Source organism: Triturus cristatus, chromosome 3_2 (assembly GCF_964204655.1).
Source record: "Triturus cristatus chromosome 3_2, aTriCri1.1, whole genome shotgun sequence".
Classification (NCBI taxonomy): domain Eukaryota; kingdom Metazoa; phylum Chordata; class Amphibia; order Caudata; family Salamandridae; genus Triturus; species Triturus cristatus.
In genome coordinates this window covers 655992023-656012292 of record NC_140584.1, presented here as the reverse complement: position 1 = coordinate 656012292, position 20270 = coordinate 655992023, and the positions used below count along the sequence as shown (strand labels likewise).

The following is a 20270-nucleotide window of genomic DNA, read 5'->3' as shown; positions in this document are numbered from 1 at the left end:
TTAATATATATATATATATATATATATCTCCCAAATTTGCACCAGCAAGGTAAAGCCGCACTCCAACCACAGGTAAAGAAACACCCTTTATTTTCACAGTAGCAGGCAGCTTCTTATTCCGTTTGTTTGTCCCCCAGCTTGACGCGTTTCAAGGATGCTTTTCCGCTTCATCAGAAGCCTTTGATTTGAAACCGATCGTTTCTGTGCATTCTCCCGTCTTCCCTTGCGCATCTTACACTTTGAATTTATTGGCATCAGGTGTGCCTTTAATATCATTTTTTCATGTTGCACACTGGTAAATGTAGTTTTTCTCCAGCTTTTACGCCCTCCAGTGGGCCCGGTTCAAAACAATGTTATAGGGACTATTTTCAGCCCACATTGGGCTCCCGAATGGGACTCTGCCTGCTAATTTAGAAGTACCTGCAGTGCCATAAAGCGAGGGGATAATTCCCCCCGCATGGTCCCTTTGTTATCTGCAGTGGGTGGTGCGTCGCTTTCACGGCCTGGAACACGCCATGTTTAAATGTCTCCGAAAGTTGCAGCAGCAAGGTAAAGCCGCACTCCAACCACAGGTAAAGAAACACCCTTTATTTTCACAGTAGCAGGCAGCTTCTCTTTCCGTCAGTTTGTCCCCCAGCTTGACACGTTTCAAGGATGCTTTTCCTCTTCATCTGAAGCTTTGGGATATAATATATATATATATATATATATATATATATATATATATATATATATATATATATATATATATATATATATATATATATATATATATATATATATATATATATATATATATATATATAATACCACCACCACCACCACCACCACCACCACCACCACCACCACCACCACCACCACCACCACCACCACAGCACTCCCACAAGGGAAGAAGAGGTCGCACTCCAACCAGCTTTCAAACTTCGTTTATTCCTTCGTCATCATCGATCATGTTATTAGCCACCCATATTGCTAGTTTTTTATCCAGATCTTTCTTTATTGTTGATGTGGGGTTGTTTTGCAATTTTTCATAATATTCTGTGTTATTTAATTGTGAGTGGGCTTCTTCTGTGTACATGTTTTTGTCCCATAACACAATGTTGCCCCCTTTGTCCGCCAATTTAATTTCGAAATCATCTGTTTTGGATAATCTAGAAAGGGCCTCTCTTTCTGTTTTTCTGAGGTTATCATGACATTTTTTATGTTTTAATCTGTATAGGTCATGGATGACCGCCTCATGAAAAAGATCAACTTTGTTGCCTGGGGTTAGTTGTGGATAAAATTTTGAACGTGGTCTTTTTTCACTCACTCCGGCGCCTAATTGTGGACATGCCGTGTTGAGGGTGACTTCTTTTCCTTCTTCTGCATTTAGATTTAATAAAGTTAAAAAGTCATCCGCTTCTTTGGCCAGAAGTGTTAATGTTGGTTTCTCCAATGTTCTTGCCAACTTTGGTTTGTGTTGATTTTCCAGGAAATGTTTAGCAAGTTTAATTTTCCGCACATAGAGGTATAAGTCAATACGTGTTTGCGCCAAATCCATTCTTTGTGTGGGGCAATAGTTGATACCACGTTTCAATAATGATATTTCTTCCAACGACAATTCTTTTTCAGTTACATTTATAATTTGAAGCTCATCTTCTATAGATCCTTCCTCTGCCTCATGCTCCTCGTTCTTATCCCACTCCTTTCTGTTGAGGAACTTGCTTCTTCGTCCCCTTCGTTTTGTCCGTCGCGTTTTCTTTGTTGCCAACGTTTCCCTCTGCCTCTTCCTCTAACCCCAGGCAACAAAGTTGATCTTTTTCATGAGGCGGTCATCCATGACCTATACAGATTAAAACATAAAAAATTTCATGATAACCTCAGAAAAACAGAAAGAGAGGCCCTTTCTAGATTATCCAAAACAGATGATTTCGAAATTAAATTGGCGGACAAAGGGGGCAACATTGTGTTATGGGACAAAAACATGTACACAGAAGAAGCCCACTCACAATTAAATAACACAGAATATTATGAAAAATTGCAAAACAACCCCACATCAACAATAAAGAAAGATCTGGATAAAAAACTAGCAATATGGGTGGCTAATAACATGATCGATGATGACGAAGGAATAAACGAAGTTTGAAAGCTGGTTGGAGTGCGACCTCTTCTTCCCTTGTGGGAGTGCTGTGGTGGATATTGGCGGTTTGGCTCAACCGCGAGGTGACGCACCCGTCGAGTAGCGCCTGAAGTCGGGTACATCTGAGCCATTTTGGATTCATATATATATTTATATATGATTAATCACTCCGTACCTCTACGCAGTGAATATATATTCACTGAAAAAACATAGGTTAAAGTAACATTATAGTTAGGTGAAATGTTCGGTAACAACATAATACCTTAAGTAACTATAACTTCTGCACTAAGGTAATTATAACTGGCGTCCCAACCATGCACTGTTTTCTCATCAGTGATTTCTTTGCAAATGTTGCAGTGATATTATCAATGATGTCATACAAGATGTCATGAGTCATGTAATATGTGGGATAATTAGCAGTGGATGGCAAGGCACAGCGGGCGGTTGGCCACAGGGAGGCAAGCAAGCCCACGCCATTGGCCGTGTGCAGCAAAAGGTTGGTCGCAGGCAGCCTTCCCTACTGCGGGGATTTGGACACACGGCCTTGGTCAACCCACCCAAAAGCACCCAACCCTTGTGCAGACTTCCAACCCCACCCCGCGCACAGTCTTTGCCGTGCTTGGTGTAGGGTTTGCCTTCAGGCCCTGTGGACCCCATGCCCCGGGGCCAAAACATATATATTCAGCGGAGGGGGGCATGCAGGCCCCCTCACCACCGGTTAATTGGCCCCAGGGACCCCATTCTCAGGGCCATATTCCATTAAAAAGGGGAGGGGGCCACGTGGCCTTACCCTCCCTGAGCCTAATATAGCCCTCGGGGACCCCTACATTATAGGTGAGTACCTCAGTGCCCACCTGGGGCACCAAACTAACAACATTTAGATTAAGGAGAGGGCAGCCACCCTCCCTGTGCTTCATTGTGCCCCGGGACTCTATCTCCTGAGGCCAAATTCAACTGAAAAAGTGCCCCCATTCTCTGGGGCATACCTAATTTATTAGGCAAGGGGTCATGCAAACTCCCTCCTTGACCCTTCTCAGGCCCCGGGGACCCCATCCCCCAAAGCATCACATTATTATAGATGAGTGCCCTGGTTCCCACTTTTGGCACCAACCAAACAATACATTGTGGGCTGTGGGGGAGTGAGTGTGAGTGTATGTGTGTGTGTATGTGTGCGTGTGTGTGTTTGTGCATGTGTGTGTGCGTGTGGGTGTGTGTGTATCTGTCTATGTTCTAGGTGCTTCCTGGACAGAGCTGTGCCTCTCTGACAAGCTCTAAGAAGAGCAAAACACGTGTTGGGCTGTTTTTATTCACATTCATATTATTAATTCCACCTTGGCTTGGATGGTATTTTATTAATCCAAATCGGAAATTCTGTACCTGGAATTGTAAAAGTTTTCATTATGTTCATGTTCATTATGGATAGCACTTGCTAATCGTAAACTAAAAGACTTTGCTGCAAACATGGCAAAAGGCCTTGTCACTTTTCCCGCTCAGCATGGTTTGCACTGTGCTAATTCCATGCATAAAAAACTGTGCTACAAAATCAAACATTTGATCTCAGCAGATTTGGAATATTGTTGTTGTTGTAGACTGTTCAATATCGAGGAGGGGGCTGCTCTCCACTCAAATTTGGACCCTACCCAGGATTCCCTGCTTTATATATATATATATATATATATATATATATATATGTGTGTGTGTGTGTGTGTATGTGTGTGTGCGACTGTCTGTGTGTATTGCACAGTGACGGTCTCCACTGTGTAGTTATAGTTAGGACCTAGTTACCATAGGACATAGATTTTTTGGTTTGTTAATAACTTTGATGCTATCTTTCCATAAACCTTTTTTTTTTTAAGTTCAGCCACCTCAGTTCCTTCCTGGGAGGTTTCTAGGGGATCCGTCAAGCAGAGGCCCAATTAAAAGGGTGTGTGTCCCAAACCCCATTTTCCCCCTGCAATTTCCACAGGGATTTTTGAGCAGCGCTACAGTTAAAATGACTGAACAGAATTACACTAAATTCGTCAGAAAGCATGTTTTTGTGATTTGGTGCAAATTCGTTCCATAGTGTTATAGAAATTAAGGTTCAAAATGTATAGCTAGCTGGACGGTTAGGTACGAAGAAGTCCTGTGGACATGCAAATTAAAATTATAGAGAGATGTGATAGGCCAAGGGGGCTTTCTTTATGTAGCTCACCTCCTTCCTACAGGAGTGACAGATTCCTATGAGTCCCTCAGGAGCTTACGCTCTGATTGGCATGTCAGTTTAAACATCACATTTTAAAAAAAAGAAATGAAATTCACAACTCACACCTTTGCCTTGCACTGCTATGACCTTACATAATACATCACTCATTAAATCTTTGACATCACTGATGACATCTGTAATGACATCATTGATGACACCACTGTGCATGGCGGGGGATCAAGGTATAGTATATATATATATATATAGATATATATATATAGAAAATAGGTCCTAACTATAACTATCCACTGCCGACCGCCAGTAGATAATATGTATGGATATATAGATAGATAGCTCTGTATAAAGGCATAATATAAATAATATATAGAGAGATATATAAACATCCATATTGATATATATGTATATACATATATAATATATATACACATATTATATATGTATATAAATATATAAGTGTATGTGTATATATATATATATATATATATATATATATATATATATATATATACATAGAATTCAATTCACTAAAAAAACAAAGGTTACAGGGTTGATGTTTTACCCACACAAAAGCATAGAAATTCAGCAGCTATAGTTATATATAACTAACTCTAACTTGTGGCCTAAAGTTGATTTATTACTATAACTGCTGAATTTCTATGGTTTTGTGTGGGTAAAACATCAACCTAACTATAATGTGCCTGTAACCTTTGTGTTTTTTAATTTCTATTTTTTTTTAACATTGAGTAATAGTGAGTGAGGTATTTTGTTTCAATTGAGCTTCGGATTCATGGGTACCCATGGGTCCGCGGAGAATCCGTGACCCTAGATATCTATAAATTTCTTTCTTTAATAACTCCTAAACTACTGAACAGATTTACACAAAATTACAAAAAGGCCTTTTTCTAGGCCAAGATCTCCCTTTCTGCAAAATTTGGCGTAATTTCATTCAGCTGTTCAGCTGTAGTCGTGTCTACAAACTGCAAAATCACTTAGACATTGCATGGGTAAAAAGCGGTTTGGGACTCTCTTTTTCTCGGCCCCCGCTTCATGAATCACCCTGAAACTTTCCAGGCAGAGGCTCAACTAACTTACGTACTGGTTTGGAACTTTCGTGAAGATTCGTCAAACGGTGCCAAAATTATCAGCAAAACACAAAACGCTTCGGCTATGGGAAAAGTTGATCCTAACTATAACTACCGTTCTGTTTATCGCCAGTAGGTAATTTACATAAATGTATAAAAAGTATGATATACAAATACATGCATATATAAACATATTTATTTAAAGAAACAGAGCTGCTTAGCTGTTACCCCTGCCATTAACTATACAATATTCCAAAATAAAAAATTGCAATATTACTACATATATATATATGTATATATGTACACACACACGCACATATATATATATATATATATATATATTACCTACTGGCGGTCGCCAGTAGGTAGTTATAGTTAGGACCCCTTTTCCATAGGAAAACCTCAACATTCTATTTTGAATAACTTTGGCGCCGGTCGATGAATCCTCGCGAATTTCTCAAAATAGGTGGGGCGCTACGCTCCGCTCCTACCCTAAAAGTCTCGGGGGGATTCGTCAAGCGGGGGCTGAGATAAAAGGGGGGTCCCAAAACGCGTTTTTCCCATGCATTTTTCCATAGGACCTTTAGAACGAGCTACAGCCCGAACGGCTGAACAGAATTACTAGAAATTTGGCAGATAGGTAGTCCCTAGGTCAAGGAAGTGCCTTTTGTAGGTTTGGTGTAAATCTGTTCAGTAGATTCTGAGAAAATAGCCTTTAAATCAATATATATATCTGAGCCCGCTTACGGTACGCTTACCGTACGCTTACCGTAAGCGTACGGTGGCGTGCGCGAGCGAGATTCTGATTGGCTCTTAGATCTTAGTAAACATTCGAATCGGCCGAAACCAGGAAGCGGCGTCCGCCATTTTGTCTCTCGCACGGAGTGTTGTTTATCAAACATGTTGCCCAAAAACATGTTACGGGGCTGTTTTGACAACTCCCTCCCACATAATCATGTTGAGGGAGTCCCCAAGCATCCCCCAAGAGCAAAAACGGTTTTATTTTTTTTTCGGCAATTTCGCCGAGTACGCTTACCGTACGCTTACCGTAAGCGTACGGTAAAAAAAAAAAAACACTATCCACACTTACCCCACCCCCTGTGCTTTTGGTGGCCGTAGGCCACCAAATGTACAGGGCTTATTAATAGGTAAAAAAAACTAAATTTTGGCAACATGAAATTATAAAATCGAAATAAAAAAAACACTATCCACATTGACCCCACCCCCTGTGCTTTTGGTGGCCGAAGGCCACCAAATGTACAGGGCTTATTAAAGTTGATAAAAACCGTGCACGGAACGAACTGCGTTAAGTGGGCGCGCACGCCTCGAATGGCGTAAAGTAACTTAGCATTTAAAAAACCGTACAAATTCACTGAAAAAACCATAGGTTTCACACACGTTATAGTTAGGAATTAGCATTTAAAAAACCTTGCAAATTCACTGAAAAAAACATAGGTTTCACACATGTTATAGTTAGCGGAAATTTTACTGATAAAAAACCAGTGAAATTGCCCCGTTATAGTTAGTGCTGGCAACTATAACTCACGCGACCGCAATCTTCTGCTGATGACATATGTGTCTTTATGAAAAAAAAATATTTGTAATATATGTATAGCTAAAAATGTATGGAAGAAGACATGGGCAAATAAGTGTCTAAATACAGTATTAGCATCAGCAGAGGATTGCGGTCGCGTGAGTTATAGTTGCCAGCACTAACTATAACGGGGCAATTTCACTGGTTTTTTATCAGTAAAATTTCCGCTAACTATAACATGTGTGAAACCTATGTTTTTTTCAGTGAATATATATATATATATATATATATATATATATATATATATATATATATATATATATATATATATATATATGTTATATACAATTAAATATCTATCTTTATCAAAAGGTTGGAGGGATATGTCCCCCGCTGCATAAACCAGGGCTCATTATGTGGTATCTTCGCTACCCACTGGATATGGAGGGTTTGACCCTGGAATAGATCCCACGAGCCACATTTGAACTGCCAGTAATTGTGTTTACTTTTCAACCCTTTCGGGAGACATGGCGTAGTTCAGCCCACGCTACATAATTTCCGTTGATAAATATCTAAATCTATATCGATCTATCTATCTATCTATCTATCTATCTATCTATCTATCTATCTATCTATATATATATATTCAAAATAGAATGTTGCGGATTTCCTATGGAAACGTGGTCCTAACTATAACTACCTACTGGCGACCGCCAGTAGGTAATATATATATATATATACTCACATATATATATCTATATCTCTCTCTCTATATATATATATAGATATAGATATTCACAAACATAGATATTGAGAGACTTCTAAAAAGCTCTATCAATCAAAGGGCAAGAGTTATTTCGGCTTAAGAACCACATGTTTGTACTGGACTTTTCGGTCTGCTCACAGATCATTCATGAGCAGCAGGATTGGGATTGGATAGCGGACGTTTTTCCGATCAGACGTTATGGCAAAATACGTGAGCTATAGCCTACCCTTTAATTGTACGAGCCTTCCTCCTTCTTGTAACAAGTTTAAAGAGTTTTCCTTGCAGGGCATCTGCCTGGTTTTCTTGTGCATGGTCCAGTCGAAACTGGGCAACTCAAGAAAACATGGAAAAGATAGGTAGTAAACATGCACGAAACATCAGTCGACCTTGGCTATTCCCCTATTGTTGTGAAACTACATTATCAAATCTATAAAGAAAACTCAGCTAATGTTAGCCAGGTGCCACCAAAATGTTTCACAAGTATATGAAGTATAAATTATTTTAATTCTTAGTAAATAAATAAAAACAATTCTGATTGTTTGCACTAACTCATAAAGAAAACTGTAGTGTTGGTTAATGAAGACGTTTTAATGTTTTTCAGCATCACAATACAGATACTAGATGTGTTGAATGGTTAAAACAATTTTTCTGATTTTGGTTGTTTGATGGCAGAGCTATATTTGTGCTGCTTCATTTGAATGTTATCTTCAAGATGTAAAAATGTATCATGATAATTTTGGACAAGGGGGTTGGACTCGTTCACTTGGAAAAGCGTGCGATATCTCCTTCAAGAGAATAGGATTTGCACTAGCGCAGAACTGTAAGCTCCCATTTTATGGAACATGTTTCAAATTTCTCTAAAATATTTCTGAAACTATAGAATCTTGAAATACCTCTAGTCCATGAAAAGTAATAATGCCATTCACCCCGTTTGTGTTCAATCCTGCATGCTTGGTGTGGATCGCAAAAACAGTTTATTGGTTTCAAGACTGTGACTGCACAACAAATTGTAATCCTTTCAATTAAAAATACAAAGGTTGGCTCTGTCTGAACAATATAGTCATTCTCATATTTTATACCACAGAAAAAATAACGATTTCAGCACTGGCCACATACTGAATATCTGTCCATCTATCAATCACTAGTGAACTAGTAGGCAGAGGCAAGCACCAGTGCCACGTTGTTGTGACCTGTGGCATCTGTTGTGTAGAATAGGCATGGGCTGTAAAATGAAGACATTTCTAGATGTGTGCACAGATAGCTATAGTCCCCTTTGAAGGATACGTTTATCATCTGCTGTAGCAGAGCTGACAGTGTTCCTAATGAAACTCTGCCTGTGCTTTGTATTTCGTGTGGTCTTGATGTCAACTCCTTTTTCCATTCCCCACCCTACCACATTACCACCTCCAAGAAGAAGAGGCAGTTGGGGTGTCGCCGACTGAGGAAGAGGAGTCAGCTGTGTTTTCTCCAAAGGAGCAGGGGGCAGAGTGTGAGCCACCCGAGCTTTCCGCCGAAACCCAGTTCACAAGTGAAACCAAAATGGACTCCTGCAGGGAGGCCACCGGAAGCCAGGAGGAAAGTGTGCCGAGTGCCGCCTCCCACAGCCAAAGTGTATCTCTGGGGGAGGAGGTATCCCCGGCAGTTCTTTCCTTATCCGAGGAAGGTGTGTCCTTCAAAGGCATTGCATGTGTATGCCTCCTTTGAGCTGCCACTTGCCTGAGAGCTTGTCAAGCCTGCGCATCAAACCTAGTTTAAGCTGCCTAATGTCTGAGCTGACCTTCTTTTCCTGTTTCAACTTCCTTACATTTAATGATTTGCCTAACTCCTTGCTCTAACCGAAATCATCTCCTGATTCACGTCATCTGCTCTGATTGTTTGCATTCTTGTTTTCATTTGCACAATGTCCTGTTCTGTTGTAGCTCCTTCCCTGTTCGGGTCCACTTCATGTGCTGACCTAGCCCTATTTTGCTCTTAACTGTCTCTGCTATTTTCCTGTTCTGGTGTACCTTAGTTTCATTTCTTACCAATACCACGTCCTCTTCTTCTCGACTTCACTTCCTGTTGTGATCCTTGCTGTTCGGTGCTCCTGTTAAAAGTTGACTGACGTGGACGTGGTAAACTTAATGTCGCTAAAAGCACCGGTTTGCCACATCTTCTGCTGGCGCCTGGCTTTATTCTGTCATGATACACTGTGTTTTGCTGCTGAACCGTTGCGCTACATTCTTCTTTTTATTCTCATCTCAGATGCGTTTGCCAGTCACATTGCTGATGCCAGTATACGTTTTTTTCCTTTTCAATGTATTTTGCTATCAAGACTGATATTTATTCTACCATACGGTGAAGCTGCCTGTGGAGCTTCTTTTGTTTGTGGACAACCTTGTTTTATTCATTTATGCTTGGCGCTGTGGTTTCCATCTACTTGCTGCCAGTGCAGATATGTTTTACATCATTTCTGTTTCATTCATTGCACATGAGCCCTGTTCGATTTGCTTTTATTGTGTTGCCACACTAGCTCTTTTGAGACGACGCAGGTAGTTTATTGTCTGTGGCTATGCGACAAGACGAGCTTTGGGGCACAGGTAAGACTTGTCAATTGCAGTGTATCCCCAGGAGGTTTTTAATCTGCAATTAGACAGGATTTTTCTGACCACATGGACTCCAGTGCGACAATGTTGCGACCAATCAAACAATGAAGTTAAAAAATAGTTCAAAACAAAGAAAGACAACATAGCTCCACAGGCATCCCCGTTGGTTGATGGACTCCCATGGGTGCGGTGAGACAATAATGAGAGAACTGCTCTTCTGACGGTCTGTGTATTTTATGAGTCAAGAAGCAGAGTGCCCTACAGGGAATTCGACAGCAATTCAGAAAGGAGAGTGCTTCAGAAATGCCAGTGCGGCTGGGTAAGCGTGACATCAGCCTGACACACAACTCTCTCTGCCCAGCCCCACCAGCCTTTCAGAAGCACCATTGTGTAGATAAACCTTCTGATTCCTCTGTAGGCCATTTTCCTTTGCATGCATTCACACCAACATGCAAACCTGCAGTTGTAATTTGAGTCCCAAGAGTGTACCTCAACCATTCTACCCCCGAAATGTCCTCATGATCAAATGTGCAGCCAGTTGACACTTGATGCCCTGCAGTTAACAAAATACCTCCCTTTCATTCGTGCTTCAAGGACCAATATTCTGCCAGTTCCATTATTCCTCTCACTGACCTTGTAAAGATGCATTATGCAGTTGCCAACTCAGTCTCTAAGACTTCTCTGATATTTAGTGGGTGATCTGCTCCCTTAGTCCTCCACACACTTCTAGAGGTGCAATGCACAGCCTCTGACCTTTACCTCTTACACATTTTCACAAATAAAATGTGCACTCAGACCCCTGTACCCCTCAAACACTTCGTATAGATGCAATGTCCATTCTTTCTCTCGGGCACTTCTAGATACAATGCGTACGAATCCTTCTCTACATTTTCTGTACTTGAGACGCCATAAGATCTATTTCCCCTCGATGGCAAGTGCACCTCTTTTAGATATTTTGTGCCTATAGCCCCTCTCTACTTCTGAAGCTCTTCCTTGAGAGGCAAATTAGAATCATTGTTCCCTTTCCCCCTTCTCTGAGCTGAAATGTGCAATTACTCCCTTTACCTATCACACTCGTCCTCATCATTCCAAGCGCACAAGGCGCTACGTCATCATGAGGTGAATTTTGGGATTGATAGGAAGTGTTTGCTGCACTCAGTGGGTAAAGGGCCACGAGTGTTGCACTATGACAGCTTTGAGCAAATCACCCTCTTTCACAGTGATCCAGTTTCAGGATTCTTTAAGCATGATTCTTGCACACCAAGTTAAGACTTCGCTATATATATCATTTGTGTGTTTCACAACCCACCTAGGAGACCCATGCCTGAATATCACCCAAAGAGATCATCTTTGTCTTTCAGCTCCCTGCATTCTACAGCACTACAGTTGGGTTCTAGAGCTAATTATGCATTTTGGATCTTTAAAAATGATTTCGTTGAAGACGAATCAGGAAATGCACATAAATGACATAAATGTTTAATGCTTGACATGCCTCATAGCATGTACAAAGGAAAGAAACATACTCATTTGCCATACACAGTCAGACCTGGTGACGTCATTCTTTAATGCCACATTCAATTTTAAAATGTGCAGGTGATTCACAAGTTAGTGTGAATGGCATGTCCAGGTGCAATTTACTCAGTACAGCCTAAACATTTCTGTAAGAGAACCATTAAGAACTATGAAAAATCCATCGAAAAATATATCAGGCAAATTAGTGATTGAATGAGAAACCAAAAAAACAATTGACAGCTTGGTCAAGGCTAGGGCTCCATAGACTAATCCTGACAAACACGAGACAAGCACATTTGGCAGGTAGTCTCCATGTCAAGAGAGCGGTTTAGCCACAGATGTGGAAAAAGATGTGTAATGCAGATCACTAAAAGTTGAGAAAGGTTTGGAAGCAACATTAAATGTCTCCTTAAAACGGATTACGGTGGAATTATTCCATCACTGTGTTATCGAGTCTTGTTCGCCACTTTAAGGCACTTGGTGACCAATTTGAATGGCCAGGTTGGGGCATTTTTATCTTAGTACCTGAAATAATCAGCATGCTTTTCTTATTTCATATTTCGTTTTTTTGGACAGACCATTTTAATGGTCTGTTCCATGCATAGTGGCTCAATCAACTGATCTAACTGATAGACACCATGCCTGTTGGATTGACTAGATCGGTCGCTAGAGCTACACATGTACTTGTTGCTGCATTAAGGCAACATTTTAGTCAGAAACAGGCCCAGCATAATTGAAACTTGCCCCTTAGATACACATTTCAAAATATATTTCAACACTCACCTACCACCATGCCTTCTGAAAAGTTAAGATTTTCATGTTGGCTGTGTTGCAATCAATTCGGCACTTCTGAAATTCGACAAATATCACCATTAGGAAGGCAGGCGTTGTTAAAACTGTCTACATTTAGATTTCAGTAATTAAATTACAAATTTTTAGAAAAAGAGAAACAATGTACTGAAGATAAACAATGCATTAATACAAAAAGAGACCGTTTTCTTTTCTCATATTGGTCTGGCACCCAGCTCATAGATGGAGGTAAACAGTGTACATAAATATAAGTGAAGAGACCATGATTAACAAAATATCGTGTACAACTTTTCAAATTACAAACCTATCCATGATGGTAAATGAATCTCTTAGAAACAATCACATTACATTTGCCGCAGTGGCATCACCAAAGACAAATAAGCAATTTTTACCTGAACATTGAAAGAATATGCTCATTTTGATCATGTTAATCAGGTCTGACTGTAAAGAACATCAGTTAACCAATGTTGCATTTGCTGTGAATTTCTTGCATGCTGTCATAGGTTCTTCTCCATCCATTTTTCATTCAGTGGTATCACTTCACCTTTGGAGATTGCTTGTTGCATGTTCAAGTAAATAAAAATGCAACCAATCACTTCAGATTTACTTACAGCCTCGAAGATGAACATCCATGGTGAGGAGTACCCAAGCCTTTTTGCTGATGAATCCCTAATCAAAAAGGAAGGAGAAGCACAGCTAAACACTAAGACTGGTGAAGAGACAACATCAGAGGCTGTGGGTGCAAAGGGAGCCCTGAAAGATGAAATGGAGAAAAAGCTCCCACTAGACCATGAAGAAGGCCCTGTGTTAGAGCAGCCATGGGAAAAGGATCTGCATTATGTCTCACACAAAGAGGATATATGTTTTCAAGAATCTAGTATCAACATGGCTGCATCTCCTCCAGTGGTTCAGGAACAACCTGACCTGTCTGGTGAAATGCCAAAGTTGAGCATGACAGAAGAACAGAGTAGCAGTCAGGCAGCCTCTACACTAGACAAACATGAACTTCAGAAGACTCAGTTAAATGATCAGATGGACAGTCTACCTTCCGATTGTCTTCAGAATCCTGTTATAGGAACTTCTTTGGGAACTACGTCTGATAAAGGCGACGGACCAGCAGAAGCCTCACTAGATGTCACAGTGAAAATCTACCCTCACGATTCTTCTGAAAAGCACAGTGGAACGATGGAAGAGTTCAGTGACCAACTCAGAGCCAATGAAAGCCCTACAGATATTGAGAAGGAGAATGTGTTTACAGGTAACCCTGTGGTGGCCGCACCTTCAGTAGACATCCAAAAGTTAAGCATAGAAGAAAGCTCTGCCGTCTATTTGTCTGGCAGAGAGGAAGCAGAAGATATTGGAGAGCAAATGAGAGATGAAGAAGATGAATATTCTGATTCTTACTTTCTGAAGGCTCAAGATATTGTTAAAAGTGGCCTCTGTTCAAGCCCAGATGAGACATTGGGTGCACATGTTGACACTATAGTTAGAGAAGATGACCTGCAAAAGGCACCTGATGTGGTTAAAGGAATTGAGACAAGCCCTGGGGAATTAGCTGTTGATTCTGTTGGTGATGATACAAATCAAGTGCCAAAGAGTCCAAAAACAGGCATGGACAGAGCAAGTCCTGGGCCACCTGTGGATGAAAGTGACCAAGAAGTGGGAGAGGAACATACATTCTCCCATGTAGCTCAGGAACACCCGGAGACAGCAGCCACTCCCAAGACTTCCAAAGACAATACACAAACATATTTGCAGGAAAAAGATTCTGAGAACACTAGGCATGCTGTCTGCACTTCTGAAACACCAGAAAGGGACATGCATTTACATGAAGATAAGTCCGGGATGTCCACATATTTTGAAACATCTGCATTGAAAGAGGAAGCAACAAAGTCCAGCTTGCAGGAAGGCAGTGATTATTATGAACTAAGTGATACTAAGGAAAGAGTGCATGAACCTTACACAATTCCAGTCATCTCTAAAGATGAAGAGGAGGAAGAGGAGGAAGAGGAAGATTATGATGATGAAGAGCTAGAGACAATGGTCAGAAAGGACAGCGGTCCATCTCATGATATAGGCTATAGTACACTTGCTCAAGGTTTCCCCTTAGATAAATCCCCAAGTAGACACCCCAAAAGAGACAGAATATTCACCATTGACCCCAAAGACTATTCAGATAGATCAGAATTCCTCAACAAAAATAAAGATGACTTGACACTCAGCAGGAGTCTAGGACTTGGAGGTAGGTCTGCCATTGAACAAAGAAGCATGTCAATTAACCTGCCAATGTCCTGCCTGGATTCCTTAGCACTAGGTATCAGTTATGCCAGAGCCCATGGTCATGACCTATCTCCCATGGCCACAGATATCCTCTCCAATACAAGTGGCAGCATGGACGAAGGAGGGGAGGATCTTCAAGAAGCATCCTCAGCCCTTGACAGAGTGCCCAGTTTAGCCGAAGAAGTTGACCAAGAAGAGGAGGAAGAGGACAACAGTGAGGGAGTAAAGGTAAAAGAAGGAGGGAATACTGAGGAGGCACCTTTGTCAGAATCACCATTCCTGCCAAAGGAATATTATAAAAATGGATCTGTAATGGCCCCTGACTTACCTGAAATGCTAGATCTAGCTGGTACTAGGTCAACATTGGATTCTGTAAGCACCGATGCTGGCACCGATGCTGGCACCGATGCTGGTGCCGCTGGAAAGAAGACTGTTCCTTCTGAAATAGTCATTGACGATTCCAATATGTTGCAGCCACCTGATGAAAGCCAGCTACTTGTAAAAACAGACAGCTTACAGGAAGACTTAGGCTATTGTGTGTTCAACAAGTACACTGTACCACTGCCTTCCCCTGTCCAGGACAGTGAGAGCTCAGCATGTGGTATAAGCACTCTGTATGAAGGCATAGATGAAAAGATACGCAGAGGAGAGGTGGCAGACCCATCAATTGTTGAAGTAAAGCTTGCCGCTGCTGAACTATCCCAAGAGAAATATAGTGATGATGCAACTGGTATGGAGCATCATGCATCTGGGGAACCAACAGTGAAGGGGTGGGAGGTGGAGCAAGAGAGAAAGAGTGCTGATAAACTCGGCACTGTCCATGAAAAAAGTGAAGACCTCACTGAAATGCAAGAAATACAAGACGCAGGAGAGACAGAATGTGCACAGATATCATCAGGGATTAATGAAATCAGTTCTCTCAACAAAGGGGATGATAGTCATCCGAGTGATCTGACAGAATTTAGTTCAGAAGATAAAGGGTTTGAAGAAAAAGATGTTGAGTCGAAGGAAGATTTATACCCAACCAGTGAAAGAAATGTTGAGTGCCTTAGTCCTGCCCTAGAGGTGGACAATACAAGAGGTCCTGAGTTCACACACAGTGAAGCAGATCTCGGAGCAGTGCCTAAGTCAGATTCTGTTATCAAAGACCCTCAAAGTCCCCCACACATTAAGATAAGTGGGTCAGCTGCAGCTTCGTTGGAGCAAGCCCCTGACTCTGAAAAATTAAATGATTCTGAAGATCAGCAAATAGAAGTGCCAGAAAAGCCTGATGAGCCCTGCTTATCAGATGAGAAAGTAGAGGTCGTAATGGCTATTACTACCGAAACAAGTCAGGGAAAGGATGACTATAAACCGTCAGAGAGTGAACTAAAAGAGAAAGGAACAAAGCCAGATTTAGTGCATCAGGAGGCAGTCGACAAAGAGGAATCATACGAGTCTAGTGGGGAACATGATCAAATTCAAGAGCCATCAGCACCTGTGAAATCTGATGAGGTTCTTCTTGAAGAACCACCAAAAGAGCTAGCTGTTTCCCCTCAGTCCACAGTAGAACTACTAGCAGAAGAGGCATCTGTGCCGGAAGAGAGAGACAGCATGGAGGTGCCAGACATACAGCCTCAGGATGAACCAGCACTGTCAACTGAACCTACACTACCTACGGATATCTTGCCACCACAGGTGACACCAGAGACAAAGGAAGAAGAGGAAGAAACGCCACCACAGGAAGTGATGAAATCAGAAATAGTATTAGAATCTCAACAGGAAACAGATTTAGGGCCTGCAGCCTCGGGTGAAGGGCTCATCATAGCTGATGTCCCAGAATTGAAAGGAGTCATAGAATCGGTGGTTACCGTTGAAGATGATTTTATCATGGTGCTGCAGACCACTGTAGATGAGGGAGAGACTTCTTCACATAGTGTCCGATTTGCGGGTAGCGTGCCTGCTGAAGAAGCAGGGGTCTCTATGACACAGGATGAAGCAGCAGAGGTGGAAGAAGAGACTGAGTCCCTGGCAGAGCCTCATGATGGTTGTCCTGATGCCCCAGCTTCTCCTGAAAAGGAAGAGGTACCTTACACGGAATACAAAACAGAGACCAACGATGATTACAAAGATGAAACAACCATTGACGACTCAGTCTTGGATACAGACAGCATCTGGGTGGATACACAAGGTGTGTTTACTTTACTTTTTCTTATCTGTGGTTTTCTTCTGAGCAAAATCATACCAGTCACAAGTGTGATTATGTGTAATAAGCAAGGGCCAGGTGTACTAAATACTGGTCGCAATTTGTGACCAGTTCTTTTGGGACAAGTGCTGTATTTTGTGAACCGACCTTTGTACAAATAGGTCAGTTCACAAAATAGCAAATCATAGTGGGTTGTAATTCGACCTAGATCATGAATATTAATGAGTTAGGTTAAAAAATGCATCACAGGGATGGTGGCATGCTGGGGGTGAGCAAACCGCCATGAATGTGATTGCTTTTTAATAAAGCAATATTTATTACAGCATGTATTCAAGAGAAAAAAAAGTTTAAAAGGCAATTTTTAGGAGTAGGCAGTGCCCCATGTTACCACTGCATGCTCTTTAAAAAGTATTTTAGTCATCATTGACAAAGAAGAAGGGGTACCTACCCGTTTGCAAATTGTTTACTTCTACTTGTCAGTAATCTGTAAATATGAATATTTTGCGACCACATTTTGGTCACAAAATATGAATGCATCCCATTCCAAATCGCTATTTAGAAGGAACACACTAAATTCGCCTCTCCCAAATACTGATTTGGTATTTAGTCGCAAACCTATGTGTTACAGAATCACAATTTGGGTTTCAAACACACAAAAAGGTCTGAGTATAGGACCCTTCTTAGTACATCTTGGCCCTCTAGAACTTTTTCAAACAATACTTGTCTCACTTTGCATAAATATGGATAATTCTGTTAAAAACTGTTTTATTTGATTGCACTGGATGTTGTCTAATATACTTAAAAGTGTAATGTTGTGTGTTCAGTTTAATTCCCCTCAGACACTGTCGCACCAGCTTAGAATCTATTAACGCCACTAAATGTATGTGTTGTGATCAGGTTTCCCACAAGGGGCTAAAATTAGATTTAAAGACAAACCTTCCCTGTCTCTGATTGATTCTCTCCTTGAGAATGTACATTTGGCATCCCTATGCTTGAGATCCAAACAGAAATCTCACCTCGCACTCCTTTATTAGAAAGGCACGATCTTTTGCCCCATGTTATCCTTGTTTGGTCAGTGTAGAGCTGTTCTAGCTGTCAACACCATTTATACACCAAATACCTTTTATTAAGAAATCTTGTCACTGCTGTTAATGGGAATTTAAGATGTCCTCAGCATCATAGGCTAGTCTTATTCTTGGATTTTGTTCCTTTCTCCTATTCCAGTGGTGCCAATATTTTAATATCGAATACTGAATTTCTGCCAATATTAGACTTACCATCTTAACCGTTTCAGATTCGAAGGGCAGAATTTAGGTTACACCCTGACCCTGGTATTATTAGGCATGTATTCATTTTCAAAATCTTAGAGACATGCCATTTCCTATCTGCTTTGCTGTGCAGCTGAACACATCAATACCCGACGTGTAATAACTTCCACTTTGAGCCCCTCTGCGATTGTTTGCAACATCCAGTCAACATAGATACCTATTATTGGGCAGCATAGCCTTGGGAAATCTAGTCAATTTTAGGATGACTATTTCCAGGCTGCTCTTGAGGGAAGTCACATAGGGCTTGTCTTCTCTTAAGACTGAAAGCATCAATTCTGTGACTGTCACCACTGATTACAGCGGTGAAAGCCCTTGACTATAGACATTATCTAACCTGTGGCATTCCACGTAAATCCTAGCATATATAATCCAAAGCACACACATAGTCCATGTTAATAGAACCCCTACTAATTTTTCTTCACTAACTGGTTTGACCCATTAAAGTTCTTTGTATACTTTCCAGATATAATTAATCATCCCCATTGGCTCTAGAAACAAGATGTCATTTATATCGTCTGTATTACAGCAGCTATATATATTTTAAATGAAAGAACAAAATCCTAGTCCCCAACATAAAATAGCCCTGTGAATATCCATCCCCAAGTGATAAACTCAGCCCAGATGCTCGCATGAGATCTGTAAGAATGATCTGAGCTCATCAAACCCACGAAAATAAGGCTCACTAAAGCTCCCTGTACAAAACCGATACTTGAAAAAGTACCGGGCATGCATTGGGTTCTTTTAAAGGGTTCCTTTCATCTGACAATTGAGCAAGAAGACACCTAAACACATTTTAGCTAATGTGTCACAGAGGTTTGGTTGTTCCAATTGCTTGAAAACAAGAATTAAGCTGAAGCGACACTGTCCATTGAAGGGTATAATAGAAGGTATTAGAGACATGAATCGGTGTGGGTCCGGAATATCGAGTATGGATAATCGTGATACCTTAATAAAATAACCAAAATATTGAGGAGAAACATAACTCCTTATCAGTGTACCTTGAAGATATAAACTATACCTTCAAGGTACATAGATGTGTAGTTAAGAGCACTAAATGTAGGCATGCCTCCCTAGGTGCACTTGCCTGAAAATATTCTGGTTACGATGGTAAAGTAGCACAATATTCCATACATGATATTGCATGATACAATCACATCAGTCCAATGTTAAGAAACAATTATCACATAATTTGTATCTAAGTGGAAATGGCACCGCTCACTGACTAAAAGAGTTTTCTCAAGAAGCACCACTATACCTCCATCCAACTACAGTCTTCTCTTCCTCTTGCCCCCATATGTTTCTTTCAAGCTGTTTCCAATAGTCAGATTTAGGGTGTGCGGAGAACCAGAAGTGGGTTGAGCTATGGGATGGATAATTGCCCACTATAGGCATCTATTCAACATCCCGTTACTTACATGACCTTTGAGTTCTGCCATGGGGATTGCTGATAATTGGTAGCCATTGCAGGCTCACAGTGATATCTAACAAGTCCCAACTTTTGGAGGGAAGAGCTAGAAGCGAGAGCTTATCACAAAGAACCAGTCAATAGGAAAATGGGATTAAAAACACAAAGTAAAATCGCAATTAGCAAATTCTTCACCCTGACTTCTCACACCTATCCCATTATTAAATCTCTTTGCAATGTAGGAGTGCTGGAGACAAGATAGGGGAAAGAACCAGCAGCAGCAGATTCTAGACATGGACAAAAACAGGGAAATATATGTTTTGTAGACATGCAAACAACATGCTTAAATAGGTTTGGTGGAGTTTGATCAACAGTAGCTCGTGATATAGGCTTCCTTGAAAGCCCGGGGCAGTCAGTTTTGGCATTCTATTAACCCCCAGACAGACACTCGAGAAGTT

At 41.0% G+C, this 20270-nt stretch overlaps 1 protein-coding gene and 1 long non-coding RNA gene across 17 annotated transcripts in view; one reads left to right on the top strand and one right to left on the bottom strand.

The window, feature by feature from the left end:
* Nucleotides 1-20270, top strand: part of MAP2 (microtubule associated protein 2) — a 1132493-nt gene that overhangs the window by 877490 nt on the left and 234733 nt on the right. For 12 of the 16 annotated variants that reach the window (XM_085648606.1, XM_085648602.1, XM_085648605.1 and 9 more), the window contains 2 exons: nt 9119-9370; nt 13228-17064. In XM_085648606.1, coding sequence (XP_085504732.1) covers nt 9119-9370; nt 13228-17064 — 4089 coding nt within the window. The remainder of the gene's footprint in view (nt 1-9118; nt 9371-13227; nt 17065-20270) is intronic. The other 4 variants (XM_085648612.1, XM_085648608.1, XM_085648614.1 and 1 more) reach the window with 2 other exon arrangements.
* LOC146857899 (uncharacterized) overlaps nt 1-20270 on the bottom strand; it is a 278408-nt gene that overhangs the window by 30313 nt on the left and 227825 nt on the right. Inside the window, exon 2 of the long non-coding RNA XR_014979966.1 lies at nt 12588-12653. This is a non-coding gene — a long non-coding RNA (uncharacterized LOC146857899). The remainder of the gene's footprint in view (nt 1-12587; nt 12654-20270) is intronic.